General features: G+C 39.3%; 1 protein-coding gene across 21 annotated transcripts in view; it reads left to right on the top strand.

Annotated features, from left to right (window-relative positions):
- EPB41L2 (erythrocyte membrane protein band 4.1 like 2) overlaps window positions 1-20,815 on the top strand; it is a 213,617-nt gene that overhangs the window by 108,824 nt on the left and 83,978 nt on the right. For all 21 annotated transcript variants that reach the window (XM_087444098.1, XM_087444106.1, XM_087444101.1 and 18 more), the window contains exon 4: window positions 19,792-19,896. In XM_087444098.1, the coding sequence (XP_087300224.1) occupies window positions 19,792-19,896 (105 nt within the window). The remainder of the gene's footprint in view (window positions 1-19,791; window positions 19,897-20,815) is intronic.

Genomic DNA, 20,815 nt, shown 5'->3' with positions numbered 1-20,815 from the left:
TGTCTGTCTGTCCTCCAAGTTTCTGATCAGACCGTCTCTGTGTTTTGATTTCCCATGCATGTGATTCCTCTCTCTCTTTTAATGTCCAGCTTAGATCCAGCCTTCAAAATGTTTTTTTCCTTCCTCTGAACTTGTTTGCACCATTAATTTGGCAATTAATCATGATGTGCCTTGTGAAAGAATCTCTTGTATTGTGTTGAACACAGGCTAAACTCTTATGTTGTTGTTTGATTTTTCTCATGCTATTATTATTTCTTTACCTGGATTGTTAGTTCCTTGAGAAGAAGAACTTGATTCTCTCTCCCCATAGGGCACTAACATAGGACTTGGCCTGTAGCACTACTCATAGAAACTAATTGTTGATTTATTTCTATTTTCTTATGTATGTATAAAATTTTTATCCTCCTTATCTAAGCTATATGATTGAATTTGCTTATTTATGTCCTAGTTCTTCTCTCCATTCCTTCCAATTAGAAAAGAAAGATTTGGATATGTGTATGTGTGTGTATATATATCATCCACACCCCCATTCCTCGCCCCCCGTGGATGCTATTTCTATCTACCCCTGCCATGCTTTTTTTTTTTTTTCCCCTCATGAGGAAGATTGGCCCTGACCTAACATCTGTTGCCAATCCTCCTCGCTTTACTTGAGGAAGACTGACCCTGAGCTAACGTCTGTGCCCATCTTCCTCTATTTTGTTTGTGGGTCGTCACCACAGCATCGCTTGATGACTGGTGTAGGTCCACACCTGGGATCTGAACCCGTGAACCCCAGGCTGCGAAAGCGGAGTGAGCAAACTTAACCACTATGCCACCCAGCCGGCCCCCCTTGCCCTGCTTTTTAAATGCTTAGAAGCAGCAGGCTAACTTCTTGTAGAAACATTTCATGGCTTGAGTAAATGAAAACAATTTATTAAATTTCTACAAAAGGCTATGAAACTACTAGTCTTGAGAGTGCTGCAGAAGAGGGTAGGATGTGGGCTTGGCCTTTTGGGAGGGGGTAATCTGGAGGTCAATGCAGACTCCAGAAGCCTGAGTTCTTTACTTAAACGGGAGCTGCCACGGGTCAGATTGCTGGCTGGCTGAGTGTAGGCTGGGCTTGGAGGACCGTGTGATTAATCTTTATCCCTGCCTCTTTGTCTCTAATGTCTCCTCTCCTTTAGAGCAAACTAAATAATGATGTGGTTTTTATTTCTCAGCAGTCAAGAAATTCTACCATGTGCTTTCTCCTCTCTGTCTTCCCTACTCGTGGTTTCAGAATCTGGTGTTTGCCTTTTTTGCCCTTGCATCAAGGGTATTTTGAAAGCGTTAAACTTGACACTTGAGAGGAGCTCCTAATGATGAGTAACCATCTTGACATAATTTTGAAAGCAAGCCGACTCGTTGGTAATTTACCACTGAATAAGGTTCCGCTGTAACCAGAGGATGGTAGTGGAACAGGCAGCAGATCTTTGAATTATTTTTCTCTTTTGGAATGAAAATTATTTGAAGGTTGAGTAAGATTAGAAATGAGGGAAAGATCATTTTCAGAATAAAATTTGTACTTTAAAATCTGTTCAGACACATTTTTCTCACTCTCTAAAATATATAGATATTAAAATGTTTTAACTTCTTATCAGAGTTCATCAAATGAGAAATAATCTTATTTCTCTCTTTTCCAACAAAAAACATAAAATATCTCTTGTTAGAGGGATTCTGAGCAGAATGAGTTTGTTTCCGTTACTATTTTATTTCCAATCTCTTTTCCCTACTATTGTCTTCTCTTCTCCTGAGTAAGTTAAAGAAGATTTTACTGATGTAGTTTTCATTTCTCAACTGTTAGGAAATTTTGCCAAATACTCTCCTCCCTCACCCTCTCTTCCTATCCCTCTGGCCCCCCCTCCCCAAGATTCCTATGAAGATGTGTATAGGGGCTGGATGGGGGACAGGTTTGAGAATATTCTTTCCACCTGTGAGTGTTGTTTGTTTCACAAAAGCTGGAGCTGGGGCCCTTCTTTTCATCCATCCCTTCCACAGCGGGGGGCGTACCCTGTGGCCCAGTAGAAACATGGACAGAATTTATCATTCGTATTTATAGCACTGTAATATAATATACTAATATTTGGATCTTAAAGGGATTGGATGCAATAAAACATGATAAAATATGGTCTATAAAAAGCACTGGAATACTCAGAAAAAGAATTTCTTCATGCAAGGTGGCTAAATGATTAAATGATCTGTCAGATTGCTTTTTAATATTTGTTTAGTTCTACAACAGTTACACATCAACTCTGTTAGAAAAATTATGATTAGGCGTATGACTTTGAACTTTTTTTTAAACTCATATTCTGAGAGGTACCCCAAGATAAAAGCTCTGTTCTACCAATAGAATTACGTGAACTGCGTCTCACACCTGTTTGCTTCATTGCAGAGGATGCCATTTTAACCTGTTTGGGGGTTGTCTGATTTTGTGCATCGTCTAGTTATTCATATGGAGAGGAAACTTAATCTGGGTCTTACCGTGATCTGTTGCTTATAGTCATTGATCTCTTTTCATGTTTCTGACAGCAGCAATTTAAAGTGGCTCGAATAGGAATGCTCTGCTAAGCTATTCTATAGCACAGAAAGCCTGAATGAATCATGTCAAAATTCATTCTAGGCAGATAGTTTACAGAGAATGTGCTAGCCTCCAGAAGTTTGCTGCTTGTGGTTTTTGAAATAAGTCTTAATGGAAATGGTGCTTAGCAACTTTTTAAAAAGATACTTAAAAAAAACTTAGTGTGCTCATCTGGCTAGAAGTTTGATACCAGCCTCTATTTGTCTAACAGTTTCAGTCACTTCTCTATTTTTTTTAAAGAGATTATAGTTTTCATTGATTTATGCCAAGTCTTGCTGTTCAAAGTGAATAATAGAAAAAGTTGGACAAAAGAACTTGGATTTTCATTTCTAAAAAATTATTTTGGTGATTGGTTGCTGATCTCCTCTAGTGATGGTATATAATTTTTAAGAAAAATGGAAAGTTAAGGAAGTCATATTTGCACAGTATTTTACAAATTTGGTGTCAAAATGGTATTCATTTAAATGTATCTTGTGAGTTCAGAGATAATTTTTATCCCCAAATATTGATTTGGTTCCTACCTTTACTGAGAAGATAAAAAGAAAAGTATGAGGTGTTATTTGTCCTCTTAAGTTGCTTATCAATTCTACTTTCAGAGAGAAACTTTACATATGAAACAAGAATATGAATATAATTGGTAAAGTGCTGTTTACAGTTTAGGTAAATAAGTGTGGAAGTGCCAAGTTATGATGGGCTGGAGTTGGTAAGCACTTCTTCATTGAAGAGAAAGGAATTCCTGGACTTGGAAGGAGGATGTATTTAGGAAAACTCAGGAACACCTAGTCTAGTATGTTTTCATTTGAAAATCGTTAAATAGTAAAATCCAGAAATTTGAGGTTATAAGAAAAGGTTTTGACGCCTACTTCCTTCCGTGTCAAGGATGATGTAGTAACCTGGACCGTACCTTCTGTTAGGAGCAGGCCCCGCTGTCCTTGGCCAGTGCTGCCATTTTGGGCCCAGGCTTTCCTTGGCTTTAACTTAGAATCCTTCCATCTTGCAAAGCCAGAGTATCATTGGAGTTCAAATGAATTAATCTCTTCACTTCTGCTAAACATTAAGGAGAAGTGGGCTTCCATCCATAGGTGAGGTTGCAGAGAAAACGTAAAATGCACGGACTCTGTCAGGACTTTTTCAGTCTGCTTTCCAAAATTTTGTTAGCACTGATTCCATTCTCTTCTTTCCTTTGATGGGGAAAAAAATGAATATGTGTGTGTGCTCATGTGCATGCATATGCAACATCGTTTTAGAATAGCCTCCTTGGGGAACAGAGCTAAATGTGTGTGTTCAGTCTACCATCTTGAATTAGGAGTCCACTTTCCACTTTGGAAAATGTGAACAATGAGCATTTTTATCACTAGGATAAAGTGAACTGGGCCCTCCCCCTCAATATAGCACATATCAAAGTTGCCAGGAGGTTTTCTGGATATCTTGCTATAAAAAGTCTTTTAATTGGTTGTGGTAGCTTTAGTAACATCTGTTTTGACCTCGTTTGTTGTTTTCTTGCAGATGCTTTTCATTAGTTTTCATTTTCTTCATTATTTCCTACAGGTGTCTGGATAATCCATTTTATTTTGCATATGTGTTTAATTGGGCAGAGTGGAGGTGGGTCCTGGAGATGAAAGGATGGAAATGCTATTCTCCTTAAAATGTATTATTTTGTTTTTTGCAATTAATAGGTATAATTCAGTTCTTAGCCACTTGGTTTGGGTGCTTATCTATTATATAAAGTTTGTGGCTTTGTTCATCAAACATTTCTGGACCAAGCATTGGTAATACTGTTGAGAAATAATTAGTCTTCTCTGACCCTTGGTCAGAGCCCATGTGGCAAAGAGGGATGGTGCATTCCTATGTGCGGGGCTGGATCTCAGACTCCTTTCCCAACAAGAATCTGTTCTGGGCGTAGTGATTTGGGGAAGTATCAAATATTAACATTTCTGTAAAGCTTTTTAATTTGTAGAATGTTTGTGGAATATATTATCTTACTTAGTCTCACAGGAATTGATGGAGGGAGGGTGGGTGTTACAGTCAAAGCACTGTGTTGGCACGGTAGTTCTCAAATTTAAAATATACTTCATTTCACCTTTTTAATGTTTTGAAAATCTGTATGTATCTCAAAATATATGTCAAGAGAAACTTGATTCCTGTTTTTCCTACTCTCTTGTCAAAGTCTTTCATAACTTTGTGGAGATAATATTTGAAGTTTGCAGGGTAAGCGCACAGTGCTGATGGAGACCAGTAGGATGCCTGGGGGCTGGGGGTGGGGGCTTCTGGACAGGACTAGGAGAATCCCGCTGTGCAGGGTCTGGTCTGGTCCTCAGCACTGAGGCAGACATTAACTCTTTATGCACTGTGCCCGAGTCAGTCAGGTGGAGGAAAACTGTCCTTGCTTATCAGTCCTGTCACTGTAGACATAAGAATGCCAGGAAATGAAAGTACAGCGAGGGAGAACTGCCAGGAAGAATGAAACGTTCATGTTGGTTGGTCAACTAATTCTTTCCTTCATGATATAAAGTCATCAAATGATGCCAGGTGGTAATCAGAAGATATCTTGGTGAGCATGAAATTCAGAGCAAGGGATGTTATTAGATCAGCATGGTAACTGGTGTTTTCAGCCTACTGTAGCTTGATCCAGAGCCCCTGTGGAAGGTGAATACATCCGCCAGAAGGTCAAGAATAATTGTGCTTGTGGGATCTGTAGATTTGGATATGCCCACCCAGCCACCTACCCTTTCTTCCCCTAAAATTTTAGACATTCATTCTTATCAGATCATTTCATTCATCGCATGTGATGATTTTACTTAGGTAAAGGTCAGACTATCTCCAAATTCTAATGGAAACCTTATTATGGTATTAATGTTTAGTGTTTACATTTGGGTATTATATTGTTGACCTCATAGGCTTGGGGATGGGAGTTGAAGTTGGAAAGGAGAATGATTGGCCTGAAACCCATTTGCCATGTAAAAATATTATTTCTGTTGGAAAAGATTCTGAATTTCAAATAGATGTCACATGTCGCTTTGCCTTTTAGGGCAGAAATAGTATAAGAGGGCTTTGAGTTGACCATCTAGATACATGAATATACAGTGCAGAGAGACAGCCTTCTGCAAGTTTCCAGCTTATGAACAGGTTTTATGTACGTCATACGTCAGCAAATGACTTATTTGGAAAATCTGTTTTCCCATAGAAACAATGCACAAATGAAGATTAGATTTCCAGATCGATTTGTAAAAAGTCTATACAATAAGTTTTTAAACTGAGTTCTGGGTGCTAAGTCTCTGAGCAGGTGGATAAAGACAGAATTTCTACCCTACTTGCTTAATTTAAGCCAAAAATTTAAAATCCCCTTTTTTATATTATTTTCCTATTTCTTAGTGCTTTTCCCCTGTGATTTTCTTGTTTCTAGTTCCATGATGATATCCTACTACTCTTTTGTAGTATTATGATACAAAAAATATTCTGTGCTTCTTGCCTACTTTTTCTCCATCTATAATCAAAATTCCTAATTCCTCGAATGTAGTAGATCTCTCAGCTAGATAATGAGAGGATCAGCAATTTGAGTGAACAACTTCAACGTGTGATTGATGACCTATACTGCCTTCTAAGAGATACTTGCATTTTAACAGAAACCTCTTCACTCTAAAGAATCATAAGTGGTAGAATTTCACTCATGAAGCCAGGGGAGTGAAAAAATGAAAGCAGTTTATGAGGGGGTCAGAGGGCTGGATTTTGGGCATCTTTGGGTCAGGGGACACACTGCCGGTAACAGCCTTGTTGGGAAGCAAATCTCAGGGCCACATTCCGCCAAACACTTCCTAACCTGCCTGCTTCTGAATCCCCGTTTCTCTCTGATGCCTCATAGTTTTTCTCCTTATATAGTTGAATAAATTTGTGTGTATGTGTGTGTTAAGTTAAAGTCTTAAAGACTCACCTGGTCCCCACTCCCCCCAAGGGAACAAAGACCTTGTTGTCACTTTCTCTTTTGTTTTACATTAGTTTGTTGGTCATCCAACATGATTGAAAAACTTTTACTTGGGAAGAATGTCAAGCCAAATGGAAACATTGTTGCCTCAGATCAGTGCCTAAAAACTGAGATATCTCAAAATGAAATGTAGTTTTTTCTCAGATTGCCCAGAAGTCACTTGTCATTGATTTCATTGCAGCTAAGAATCAGAAATCCAGGTGATGAGATATAAGAAAATTATTGTTACTAAGAAGTTTCTCAAGACTTCTCCCTTTGTATCAGATCCTGTTTGCCTGTTTTACAGCTGTAATAAGTAAATATTTAAGTGATTAAGATTGTTCTCCATCACAGCTTGACTTCCACTTTGGTCAGTTGTTAAGATACTTTGAACACTCCTGGCCAGTAGAGGTAAGAATAGTTTCATTGAGCCTGGTTTGTGATAAGGTCAGATCTACGGTTAAACAGGTGTCTTGTGTTTTTCCACCTGGTGATTTCTTTGTCAAAGATAGTCTCAAACATAGTTGTCATTAAAGATTGTCAGGTAAATTTTATATTACTGGACTGTATGAACCAGTCATTTTTTAAAGGATATTAAGTGAAAAGTTGAGCAATCGATACATTGTCCAGTGGGTCCTGGCTTTTGTGTCCAGGTCTTTGAAAGGGATGAAAGGTGAGTGCTCTTCATTGGGTGTTGCTTGGCTAGATTGAAACCTGAAAGCCGACGGACTCGGAGTGTGAGGGCTGATGGTCTTACTCTGGGAGAAGGGTCTGTTGGCTGACCTTCATATCGGCTTTACCAAAGTCAGTATCCTTGGTTAGGCTTTTTAAAAATACTAAGAGCACAAAGGATTTTTAGAACAGCGAAACTACTCTGTGGGGTACTATAATGCTGGATACATGTCATTATGTATTTGTCCAGAGTCCTAGAATGTACAACACCAAGAGTGAACCCTAATGTAAACTATAGACTCTGGGTAATTATGATGTGTCAGTGTAGGTTCATCAGTTGTAACAAAGGTGCCACTCTGTGGGGGATGTTGATAATGGGGGAGGCTATGCATGTATGGGGGTAGAGGGTAAATGGGAAATCCCTACCTTTTGCTCAGTTTTTGTGAACCTAAAACTGCTCTAAAAAATAAAATGTAATACAAAAATAAAAAAAATACAGGTGCCCAGGTGCTACAAGATTCTGATTCACTGGGTCTGATGCTGGACTCGGGCATCTGTGCAGCCAGAGAGGCTCTCACATGCTGTCTGCCAAGGCGCTCCCTGGCAGAGCACCTGCTCCCCAGATGTAGGGTGAGTTCATCAATCAGCTCCTTGCTGAAATAGTAATATGGCTGACAGGGAATTTTCCCCTAGTGATAGTGAAGTGAGGGGAGTAGAGATCCCACATTAAGACTGTAGGAAGTCTTATTAAATGTCTGTCTGGCTGAATTTGTCTGGTTATGATTTGCTTTGAGCAATGCCCAACCATATAGTAAGGGTTTGATAAGGATTAGCTGTGATTATTATCATCATTATATTTTAAAATCCTGATTATATTTTTCTCAGGATCTTACCATTTTTCTTGAATGTTTGATGGAAATTCTAAGTCCTTTGCCTTGGATAAATTCCCAATATTTTTCTTATATTTTATCAATAACTTAGTGACTTGGAAGGCCCATAATGTAAACATATCCACTTATATATTCACGATGACTTTGTAATTTAAAGAACTTGCTTAGACTCAAAAATTAAACTTTAGTTAATACTTTTACAAGCAAGAAAAAAATACAAGATTTAAAAACAATACATTTTGTCTTAAAATTCTGAATAAACGAATCCCTAGTGTCCACAGACTTATCCTCTTCTTGGAGAGTCAGAAAAGAGATCTTGGCTATAACCCAGTTGGGTTAAAAAAAGAAGAATGTCCAAGATGAATTTATTTACTTTACCACTAAAATAAACTCTAGGAATAGAAATATAGTTGGATTTTGCATATGAGAAATTGCAGGCTATTTGGCAGCTGTTCACTTAGAGCAAATGAAGATTTAGATGGTTCTTCCTCATATGCTGCAATACTATTCCATTAAACTTTTATTACCAAAGGAAAACATTTAAGGGACCGCATTTTATGAACAGCTGAGCAACTGACACATATTAGAACTGATAGGGGTGTTTATTATTCCTTATCATGTAGTTAAAGCCAAAAAATAAGTATAATTCCTTGTGTAAAATTTGTGTGCGAATATTTACATTTCATCAACAAATATGGTTTGCTTAACAAGCTTCGAGATCCATCGCTCGGGGATTTTGTGAGGTTTTCTGCAGCTCCGTTGCAAAGCTTGGCTGTGGGATGGCCCTGGAGCTAGCATGTGAGTGGGAGGAGTAGGAATTCCTGGAACAGCCTCCTGTAGGCCTGTTCTGCAGCGTGGAGTGGAGATAGAAGTCCTCCTCTGAGGGGGCGCCCTCTGCTCAGCCAGTTGATGCTTCCATCCTGGAAACTGATGAAAACCTCTGGGTGGTGGGGAATAAAAACTAGAACCACCTTAGAAATAGAGGATGAAAGATTGAAAGTTTGATGTTTTATCTTTTAAAACTAAAAATTAGCATTTATTTGCTTTCATAAAAGAAAAACAAAGATCATGTCCATAGACTTCAATCTGTGGTTGACAGTACATTTTGTTTGTTTGTGAATAATATGGATAGCAAGATTTCTGTTTTTGCCATTTTCAGCATACCATAAAGATGAAACATATTTTTCTATCTTGTTTGCGATCTAAACTTACCTGTTTGCTTATGAGATGAATTGTGTGCTCAGTTAAGAGTTCTGGAACATTTCAAAACCCAGCAGACTAGGGTAGAAAAACATTCCATCTGAATACTGTGTTTAGACTTGGATGGACTTGGAAGCATTGTGCTCATGAAATAGGGTCTTACTTATAATGTGTAAGAAAGGCGAGCTCTTCTGTCCTTGAGTTAAAAGGTTTGTGTGTGATTTTATTAAAGCTAAGCCTATATACTTCTGGCTTCACTAGGGTTTCCTTTAAAATTATTGCAGGATACAGTTACTAGGGGTTATTGTGCAGTCTGTTCTGGTCTAGTGTTTGGGTTTTTTTTAGTAGCAGTCTTTTACTTTTTATTTCTAATACCTAAAACTATATTGAATAGTATTTTATGTCATTCATGTCAACAACACTGCAGAATTTCCCCAATGTTCAATCATAATCCCCTGAATCCTGTGGAATGGAAGGGAAACAGAGATTCTGTAATGAGCTATGAGAGGATTTTTCTTTTTTCTTCTTTCCGTTTGAGGCCTAGTCTTGAAGGAATACTATATAAGAAAAATTTCGTATCATTCTTTTTTTTTTTTTTTTACTTTGTAGTGAGGAAGATTAGCTCTGAGCTGACATCTGTGCCCATCTCCCTCTATTTTGTATGTGGGACGCCACCACAGCATGGCTTGATGAGTAGTGTGTGGGTCTGTGCCTGGGTTTGAACCTGTGTGAACCCCAGGCCGCTGAAGTGGAGCGTGCAAACTTAACCAGTACGCCACTGGGCCAGCCCCTCTTGTCATTCTTTATAGTGATTTAGAAGAAGCCTATGTGTGTACATAGCTTTGATAATGCACACGTGTCTGTGTTTGTCTGTTTATCGACATACATATATACAAGGTTCTCCTGATCATTAATGAAAATTTGAAAAATTTTTTCAACTGCTCAAAGAAATATACGTATGTATGTATATATACACATATAATTATATATCCACATGTATATATTTATATGTTTTATATATAATATATACACATATCTTTTTTTGAGTAGTTGGAAGAACTTTTTCAAACTTAATTCATATTAATGATCATGGAAACATTACTTAAAAATCTTTCTTTGCTGTAAGTGACTGCTTTACTTCTGGAATTATATTTTTAACGCACACACACAGAATCATTGGGTGTGGTTTCTTCCTTATTTTGCCAGGATTTGAATGAACTTTGGGAAAGAGCTGTGTCAACAGCTCATTCAGATTGGTAGGAAAAGAATGATCTGGTAAATGATAGCCTTAGACTGTGAGACTGTCTCTCCCCTCCTGTATGGTTTTCTTTGATTTCCTCCACCCCCCATGACAAAGTAGCGGTTGTTGTGTTGGCTCTGTGCATACCTTTCTTTGGCCTTTTATATTTGCATTGTGTTGTGTAGAGCTAGCGCAAAATGCATAGCTCAAGGGCTGCGATGTATGGATCGCATTGTGCGCTTCCCAGCACTGTCTCCTTGGTGCACAATAACCGCAGTGTGGAGGGCCTACACGGAGACAGTGATGGTGTTTTATGAAACACCAGTGGTGTATGGCGTCGACTGCAATCTGCCGGGTAAGCAGTTGCACAAATTCCTCCAAATTGAGAGGCCTCCAGAAATGTCATGTTTTGGCCTCAATAGTGAATGCCACAAATAACAGCCCAGGCACTGGGGACTTTGCTCAGCGTCTCAGATTCCAGGCTGCCTTTCTTCAGCTGGGTCTGCTGTAGATTGCTTTGCCTTTTTTTTTTTTTTAAAGAAAGTTCCCAAAAGCTAGTCTTCCAATCCTTGAATAATATATTTTAAACCCCTCTAAATTGTCTTGTTTTGTCTCTCTCTTTTGGATGTCTCTAATGTATTATGCAGTCTTTTAAAGAAAAATAAATCTAATACTCTTTGTTTAAGTTTTCAACCCATTGATTTTATAGGGCTGGTTCGTGATGTGAGTGGGGTTAGGGAGAAGCAGGCAGGGGAAAAATAGATTGTAAAGCTTGTTGACACTTAATATAGAAAATAGAATTGTTTTTTGAAGTGTACTTGGCAAGTTTATTAACAGTTGTATGGTTTTCGTTGTTTAGTTAACTGGTCGTCCATTATCAGAATGGAGGTTGACACAGTTTGTACTCTATGACAGTTCTACTGTAGGAAAGGATCCAACAATGCAAGGGTATGCTTCAGATAGCAAGGAGAGATAACAGTGACACGATGTCTCAGTGAAGGAATGTGTACAGACTCTGCAGAAGCCCACTGTCCCTGCTGCGTAAAGGTGGGCATGGCCTGCTCTCAAGAGAAAGGGGCAGATTGGCTTTTCTGCTTATGTCGGTCCTCTAGTTCCCAACAAGTATTTGGAAATGCTCTAATTACTAAGGAAGAGTTTAAGTACTATGTAGAATTGTGAAAATAAAATGTAGGTCTGTGGCTGTTCTTCTCCCAGAAGCTCATTGGCAGTGTGTGTTTCGTTTAGTTCCTTGGATATCTATGGGTTGGTAGTCCATGAGCTAGATCCAGGAGATTGCATAAGACCGCGAGCCAGAAGGCCTGAATTCTAGACTCAACTCTGCCAAGTTTTTGGCTGACATTATGGCACTGAGCCACTCCATCCAACAGATATCTTTTGGCCTCCTAGTGAGCTAGTTGCTCAATGAGGTGCTGCTGTAGGAGACATCAGGGGGAGTAAGACATACTTCTGCTTAAAGAACGCAGTCTTCAAAAGTGATAAATATCAAAAGAAGTGGAATACAAGGGTAAGTACCATAAATGTGAAACAAAGTGCTTGAAGGAGAAAGATGAATATTGGGAGATTGGAATAGGCTTAATAGGGAAGGAGAATTTGGAGATTTGTCTAGAAGTAGGGTTTCAACAGTTGGAAATAAATCAAGGGAAAAAGAAATTTTGAGTATACCTTGGCAAGTCAGTAGTCCTTTTTATCTGGGGCAGACTAATGAACCAGCAACATGTACTGGCATCTTAGGTACACGCCATAAAGCACATATCTGTGTGTTCTGCTTAGTTAAAAAATGTATATTTGTAGTATTTTCATGCACTAGAATTCAAGGTGTTTATAAAAATCAAAACAATGATGATAGGAGAAAATGGCCTTCCTGGATAGAAATATATAGAGTACTAGTGTTTATGGGTATCGCAAATCAGAATTCAATTCTTTACAAGAAATTCAGGAAATCAGACTGAAAAGTTAGATCACTTAAACTCTCTGTAGCCTCAGTTTTCTCATTTCTGAGATGAGATTGGATTAAATAACTGTGAAAGCTCTTTAAGCATATTTAAAATCAATTATTATTTTTAGAGCCACTCAAAAAGGTCCAGTGGTTACAGCTGCCTTTTAATGAATCTCTGTAATGTGCCAAACATTTTATTAAGCACTTTAAATACACCTCATTTAATTCTCTTACTGCGATTATAAGATGTTTTTATTTTAAAGAGCGGAAACAGAGGCATAGAGAAGTTAAGTAACTTGCCCGAGGTTGCACGGCTGTTGAGAGATAGGGCAGGTGTTCCAATCCACATCACTGGGATTCTGCCACGGTACCTTTCTCCCATGTTGTTAGGAATTGGTGATTCTCGTGAAAGGGGGTGCACACCAGAATCTGGGAGGGAGAAGGAACAATTTCAACCTTGTACCCCGCCCCCCGCCCCCCCCCCCCCCATTTTTATCTACTACCGTTATGAGCTGTGTCTTGGTTCCTCTCCCCCAAATGATGAGAGTTATTATTTATGGAGTGTATTGTGAACAGCATGAAGGCAAAAAAGAAGTTTAGAGCCACTGGGTCATATGGCTGTCAGAGCACACTCAGGCAAGTTTGATTGCAGACTAGTATTTACAAAATGTACTAACTTGGAACATTTAATATGTAGCATTTAATCTGTGTCTCCTGATAATCTGATATATTTTCTGAGATAAGAATTATGCCATTTTGTTTGCCTTTTTGAATTAGCTTCCAAAAGCAGATCAGTTTTAGGCTTTTTAAGAGTAACTTCTCTGGGTTTTCTGTTACAGCTTTCTTTCTTCACTCCTTCTAATTCCCCAGTTCATGTTTCTTTCCCTCCTCTCTTGATGGCTTTATTATATCCATTATTTTTAAATAATGCATTTCAAAACCTTTTGAATGTTAATGAGTATAATCAATTAATGGGATAAAGTGACTGTAGATTAATGGATTTTATTTTATCTGGCTAGAGACCCATTGAGTTTTCTTTTCTTTTTTTTTTTTTTTTGTGAGGAAGATCAGCCCTGAGCTAACATCCGTGCTAATCCTCCTCTTTTTGCTGAGGAAGACCGGCTCTGAGCTAACATCTATTGCCAATCCTCCTCCTTTTTTTTTTTCCCCCAGAGCCCCAGCAGATAGCTGGATGTCACAGCTGCACATCCTTTCAGTTGCCGTATGTAGGACGCGGCCTCAGCATGGCCGGAGAAGCAGTGTGTCGGTGTGAGCCCGGGATCCGAACCCGGGCTGCCAGTAGCGGAGTGCGAGCACCCAACCGCTAAGCCACGGGGCCGGCCCCCCATTGGGTTTTCTTAATTGGAGAGTTTTAGCATTTATCAGCTATCGTGTCTTTTTTTCTTTTTTTTTTTTTTTTGGTGAGGAAGATGGGCCCTGAGCTAACGTCCCTTGCCAGTCTTCTCTTTTTGCTGAGGAACGTTAGCCCTAAGCTAACATCTGTGCCCATCTTCCTTTATTTTGTATGTGGGATGCCACCCCAGCATGGCTTGATGAGCAGTGCATAAGTCCGTGCCCGGGATTCGAACCTATGAACCCTAGGGCCACCAAAGCAGAGTGCGTGAACTTAACCGCTGTGCCACCAGGCCAGCCCCAGCCATCATGTCTTTTAATATTGCCTTTCCTTTGTTCTCAGTATTGTCCTCATCTAGAATCTGATGATATCTGTGTAGACCTCTTCATTCTGTCTCCCATGTCTGTGAGGTTCTTTCATATTCTCCATCTCTTTGTCTTTCTGTGCTGCATTCTGATTAGTTTTTTCAGATCTGTCTTCCAGTTCACTGGTTTTCTCTTTAGCTATGTCAAACTCTGTCCATGTGGATTATAATTTAATTATTACAAAATATTTATTTCTAGATGTTCTATTTGATTCTTTTCAGAATTTTTTGTGTGTGTGTGTGAGGAAGATCGGCCCTGAGCTAACATCTGCCAGTCCTCCTGTTTTTGCTGAGGAAGCCTGGCCCTGGGCTAACATCCATGCCCATCTTCCTCCACTTTATGTGGGACACTGCCACAGCATGGCTTGACAAGTGGTGCGTCAGTGCGCACCCAGGATCCGAACCTGGGCCGCCAGCAGCGGAGCGTGTGCACTTAACCGCTTGTGCCACTGGGCCAGCCCCTAGAATTTGCTTTTTGATCAAAGTTACTTTTTCCTTGATGGTATTTTAAAATATTCACTTATTTCCTTAAACATCTAAAACATGCTTATTTTCTGTTCTGTACTTGATAATTCCATTATGTACAGTCTCTGAAGGTCTGATTCTGATGCTGCATCTAATGTTCAATAATAATAGTCCCTAACTTCCTAGTGTTTTTTTTTATTGTTTGATTATGTTTGTTGAGATTTTATCTATGGGAGTCATTTGCTTCAGCCACACGGCTGGGCACATCTGATCCTGGACCAGTTTAAACTGAATTCTCTTTTTTGGCATTTTTGAATCAAAAAGATAACATTAATGCCGGTCTCCAAATCTGCTTGAGGGCGAAATCCTGGTAATTTTTTTCTCCCTCATTTCTTGAGATATAATCTGTACAATAGTAATTCTGTTGTGGAATAAGTTAGTAAGTGTTGTGTTAAAAAAAAAAGATGGTGGTTTATTCAGCCAAAGAATTTTGGGAAACATTAGGTTGAATGATGGGAAACAAGTTTTTTTCATCATTAGAACTGCTCAGGGTATCTTATATGCAAATAGGAGTTTTGATGCTCTGTAGTTATATACGTTAAGCAGAATTTTCCTTGTCTCACTGTACTCCCCTTTTGGGGGATGTGGGTGTGTCTGTGAAGCATCTCGTGGGACCAGAGGGACCAATGGAGAACGTACTTTGACAAATTCAGGTCTGCCTCCCCATACCCATGGCTTCTGCTCGCTGCCTTCTCACTGTCTTTCCCTCTGTGTTTACACTCCTCTGCTCTATCACTGTGTGCGTGTGTGTGCATGTGTGTGAACATAAGTATGTGTGTGTATCTACCTTGTATTTAAACTCCCTGAGGGAAGGTGTGGTTGTATTTGGTAATCTTCATCCCCGGAGTCAGACGTTGTCTTTGGGTTGACCTCTTGTATCAGGCTATCTCCAAGACCATTAGTCAGTATTCTCTGGACAGTTGGACCAGGTGCCTAGTTATGTCTAGAGAGCTAGATTCATAGGACTTTTTGGAGAGGGGACTTCCTTTTTATTTTCTGTTTCTGCCATTTGAATGTAAAGTTCTGAGACCATGTATGTCTTATTTACTGTTGTTTCCCCAGTGTCTTAATATAGGAACTGACACGTATTAGATGCTGGGTCATACATTTTGAGCCTTTTAGCTCTGCAAGCTGGTGCAGTCATCTGAGAGCGGGACAGTATAACTAGTCATGTTGCATGGCATGTCCATTATGGATGGGTTACTTTTTTCATCTTACTGTATCCTCCAGTATCTTTTAAATAGAAATCGGCTCTGTCAGACTCTCCAAAGTGAAAAATAAGTTCTTTTGAATATGCTGTTTCTCTGCCTTAAAAAAAAAATTCCTGCTTTAAGATTCATTTCAGATGCCACAGTCATGGTGAAGCCATGATTTTTCTCAGACACTGTTACTCATTCCCTTCTTGGTGTTCCCGTTGCACTTTGATGCATCATGTTATGGGTCTTGAAGTATTGTTGCATTTTGTCTTTCCAGTCAGACTTTGAGTTCATTGAGGGTGGAGATGCTGAATAGAAGCTTAAGTAATACATGTGTGTGCAGGTAGGATCTTATCAAGCATTTAAAATATCTGTTTCCTGGAGAGGGAAGGAGAGAATAATAAAGAAGCAATCTGAGCATCTAAAAGATGTTTTGTTGCTTGTTAGATGTGGGCTGGTGAAGGAACAGCTGGGAACAGAATTCAGCTATGACTGAGCAAGGCGTTTGGTTTGGTGCTTTGACGTGTATTATCTTATTTGGTTAATTTGCTGTGAGATGGCTGTGCTCTCATCTTTCAGTTGAGAAGTCTAGGTGGTTTGCTCGCTGTCATGCTTGTCCAGTGATAGCAAAGTGCTTACAGAATGTTGAATGAGGGAGGAGTGGGCGGACTCCAGCCCTCGTGACGATGCCCCTATGCTGCCCGGCATACCACCACCAGATTGTGAGCTTTGTGGATGTTTTTCTCTTCATCTTTTTGGGGAATTCTGTCCATGAGAGCATGTTTCTATTTTTGAAATAGAAACCAGTGGGAAAGTATGAATCGTTGATAAAAATTGACTTGAAGCCAGTGTTGAAGTGTGTTTTCTCTTTGAACTTAGGTATGTATTTATAGACATCAGTTGTCTTAAAGATGCTTTTTGTCCTAATTTCAAATAGCATTATCACCAAATAAAACAGTATGAATCCCCCTTTGACTCTGTCACATTTCTTCACAATGTCTACAGCTAATTAGCTGCTGTAGTTAGCTTATTTGAAAGTAGTTGTCATTTATAGCCAGAGGTTTCACAGAAATGATAAGTTTATTTGGGAACTATATCTGATGAAAGGTCAACTTCTTATATTAGCATCCATTGAGTTCTTAGTGTCTTTCTAAATAATCTCTGCTTTATAGTAGATAACATGTCCTCTGTGACTCATTTATACCTCATTATAAATGCATAGTGGGTGATGTCCAAGTAGACAGATGTGGCAGGAGCTATAATAGTTTGCTCCCTTTGTTATCTCAGATAAGGAAAGTTCCTAATTACAAAGTAGGTGCTGAAATGATAGCTATCTATGATCAGTCACTAAGAGCCTGAGTGGGTTAAATGTCACCTCATTTAAAAAAAGTGTGTTACATATAGTAGACTGTATGTTGTTTTTTTGGTTGATTCAACAAGCGTTTTTTTTTGTTTTGTTTTTTGCTGAAGAAGAGTCACCCTGAGCTAACATCTGTTGCCAATCTTCCTCTTTTTGCTGAGGAAGATTCTCCCTGAGCTAAGATCTGTTGCCAGTCTTCCTCTATTTTGCATGTGAGCCGCCACCCCAGCATGGCCACCGACAGACAAGTGGTGTAGGTCTGCGCCCAGGAACCGAACCTGGGCTGCCATTGTGGAGTCACTAAACTTAACCACTAGGCCATTGGGGCTGGCCCCCAGTGAGTGTTTTTTGAAGACCTGTTTATGCTGGGCAGTATTCTACTCAGTGGAGGTTCAGGAGTGAACAATGTGGTTGAAATTAATGTCAAAGAAAGTGAATTCTATCTTAGATTATTGATTACCTTTAAAATATTCTTTGCTATTATTTGCAATCAACTCTCCTCACATCTACGCCAGGTCCTTTAAAGAAGAAACAGTGGATTTTTATTGCGCATTTAAGAAAGTAACTATCATGATTTGAGTCACCTTCTTCTCATAAAGTTAATTTAAAATACTTAGCATATGTCACACACTGTTCTAAGCTCTCCTTATGTATTACAGCTCATTAGTACTCACCACACCTTTTTGGTGGATTCTGTTATTTCCGTTTAACAGATGTGCAAATTAAGACAAATAGAAGTTGTGTCTTGTCCTTGGTTATATAGCTTGTAAATAATGAAAATGTATTTAGAACTTCGGTATTTGGAATCCAGAGCCCAATACTCTTATTTACTATGCTATATTGTACAGACTTTAAATATGTGACCATATGAGCACATATCTGTCTTAAATGTACATAGTAATTTAATTTTCTGAATCTTTAGTGATGTGGACAGCGCATTGGTTGTTATGTTGAAATAATGTATTCTATGTGGCTTTCTCCCTCTACTATCCTGTAATTCTATTTTTTATTTTTTTTTAGAAATGTTGCTATAGAAGGTTTAATAGTAGAAGTGTCATATTCTTCTTCGAAAGTCTTTCAGGCATGAATTTCTTAGCTCAGCTCCCACAAAGAGGAGGAAGGAAGAGTTAGAGGAGAGGACAAGCACTTGAATTGAGTTTTTATGAAGACTGTCTTTTGAAACGCCTTCTCAGTTGTACTTATTTGAAATTGAAATGTCTTTTATATCTTATTCCATTTTTAAAGATTTATGTGTGGGAAACATTAATTTTCACACCCTGGGTGCACTAAACAGTGCACATTTTGATAGTGTGAGGGCATCCATCTTGAGGATGAAAGTGTCTGGGAGCTCGTCATTTTCACTCTGTGGTCCAGGGGTTGCTTACATCACTGCAGGGACAGGAGGAGTGTGTCTGACTTGACCCCGAAGAAGTGGGGCATCCCCAGGGGTATGCATCTTAATTGGAAATGAGTCATCACTCTGTGTTGGCCATTGATTAGACAATGAGCTTTTTTCCTACGGCTGTCAAAGGCTTTTACATCTCTATTGATAGCGGCTTCTGAAATTAAAAATGAAATACAACGAACTATTTAAGGCAAAAGTATGTTAAATCCTTAGAGGCAGCTGATTTATTGTCCCAGTTCCATGACTTTGTATTTTTTAAAATTTGTTCTAAAGAGTGAATGCCGTATCATTCTTGAGGAAAAGCATAGCTTGTATTGAAAAAAAATTTCTGTTCTACAGATATCATGGAACAAAAATCAAACCTAAGTGCCGACGGGATAAATGGATAAATTAGGGTACCTTGAGGAACAGGGCTGACTGATTCTCCTTGGGGGGTAGCCTGTGGGTGTGACAGGAGCCACCTTGAGGAATGGAGGGAGGCAGTTTAGATGTACTTTTGTACTGTTTTAAAAATAAATGAGGGGCTGGTCTGGTGGCGCAAGCGGTTTAGTGCACGCGCTCTGCTGTGGCAGCCTGGGGTTCACCGGTTCGGATCCCGGGCGTGCACTGACGCATCACTTGTCAAGCCATGCTGTGGCGGCGTCCCATATAAAGTAGAGGAAGATGGGCATGGATGTTAGCCCGGGGCCAGTCTTCCTCAGCAGAAAAAGAGGAGGATTGGCAGATGTTAGCTCAGGGCCGATCTTCCTCACAAAAAAAAAAAAAATTAATAAAAATAAATGAACTGGCATTTTACTTTCTTAGTCCTTTTCATATTGACATGGAGTAGCAGTAAAGCATAGAGCATCTGTCTGATCATGTTTTCATTTTAGAATTTATGCTTTGTGTGACTCTGGGGGGGAGTCTAAAGTGAAAAAGTTACTCATCACTTTTTTGTATTATTATGAAAGAAAATTAGAAAACAAATATATTAATTTATGCTAAATAATGTTATCCAATGTGATGCCCTATATTTATAGTACTCATGGAATCTTGAGTGCTTGAAAACTAAAGATGATGTTTCTTTTCCCTCAGAAACGTACTAAGGGACAGGTGTTATTTGACAAAGTGTGCGAACATCTCAATCTCCTGGAGAAGGACTACTTTGGACTTTCGTTTCAGGAAAGCCCTGAGCAGAAAGTAAGTGAAATGATTTCAAGTTTATTTATATCTTCTTATAAAAATATTGTATTTTTTCTTAATTAGTGTAAAATTTATCTTTAAGATAACTTACTTTATGTTTTTATTATGAAATATTTTATATTCATTGTAGAAATTTGGAAAATATTGAAAACTTGTGTAGAGAGAATCCCTATCATTGTGTGTGTGTATGCTTCTCCACTTTATTATAAGCAGACAGTTAGACTGACATGTCTTCTCCTGTGTTAATTATTAAAGACTGAAAGAACTGATTTGAGAATTTTTATGTTGAACTTTTAGCTCTTGAATTCAGCTGTATGCTACGATTAAGCAGCCTGAAAGGCAAAGAAGGGGGCGTCTTGGAAGGAATGTCAGGAGGACCCATGTGTGCTTGTCTGGAGGTTGAGGAGAGAGTGTTTGCCTTGCTGAACAGACTGTGGTGGCTTTGTGGGGTGAAGGTGTTCTGTGCCCTGTTTGGGGTTATTGGGGGCAAAAACGGGGGTGGGCCCAGCCCGACTCAGGTGGTAGATTTGATGAGCCAGGACCCTGTGGACATCTGCCTGACATCAAGAGGGTGGTTGTTTCTGCTCCAGGAACTTCCCAAGACGCTAAGCAGGAGCATCCTGGTCTCTGATGCTTAATGCTAATTCCAGGGAACTTCAGGTCTTCTCAGTTTCATACATAAATTAAAGAGAGGAATAGTAACCAGTTCTGGCACTTAAGACTTAACCTGGGGGAGCCGGCTCCGTGGCTTAGTGGTTAAGTGCTCGAGCTCCGCTACTGGTGGCCCGGGTTCAGATCCCGGGCGCGCACCGATGCACCGCTTGCCCAGCCATGCTGAGGCGGCGTCCCACGTGCAGCAACTAGAAGGATGTGCAACTATGACATACAACTGTCTACTGGGGCTTTGGGGAGAAAA

Source organism: Ceratotherium simum, chromosome 19 (assembly GCF_057802395.1).
Source record: "Ceratotherium simum simum isolate JZ-2026a chromosome 19, ASM5780239v1, whole genome shotgun sequence".
NCBI lineage: Eukaryota > Metazoa > Chordata > Mammalia > Perissodactyla > Rhinocerotidae > Ceratotherium > Ceratotherium simum.
This window is presented reverse-complemented; position numbering and strand designations above follow the sequence as displayed.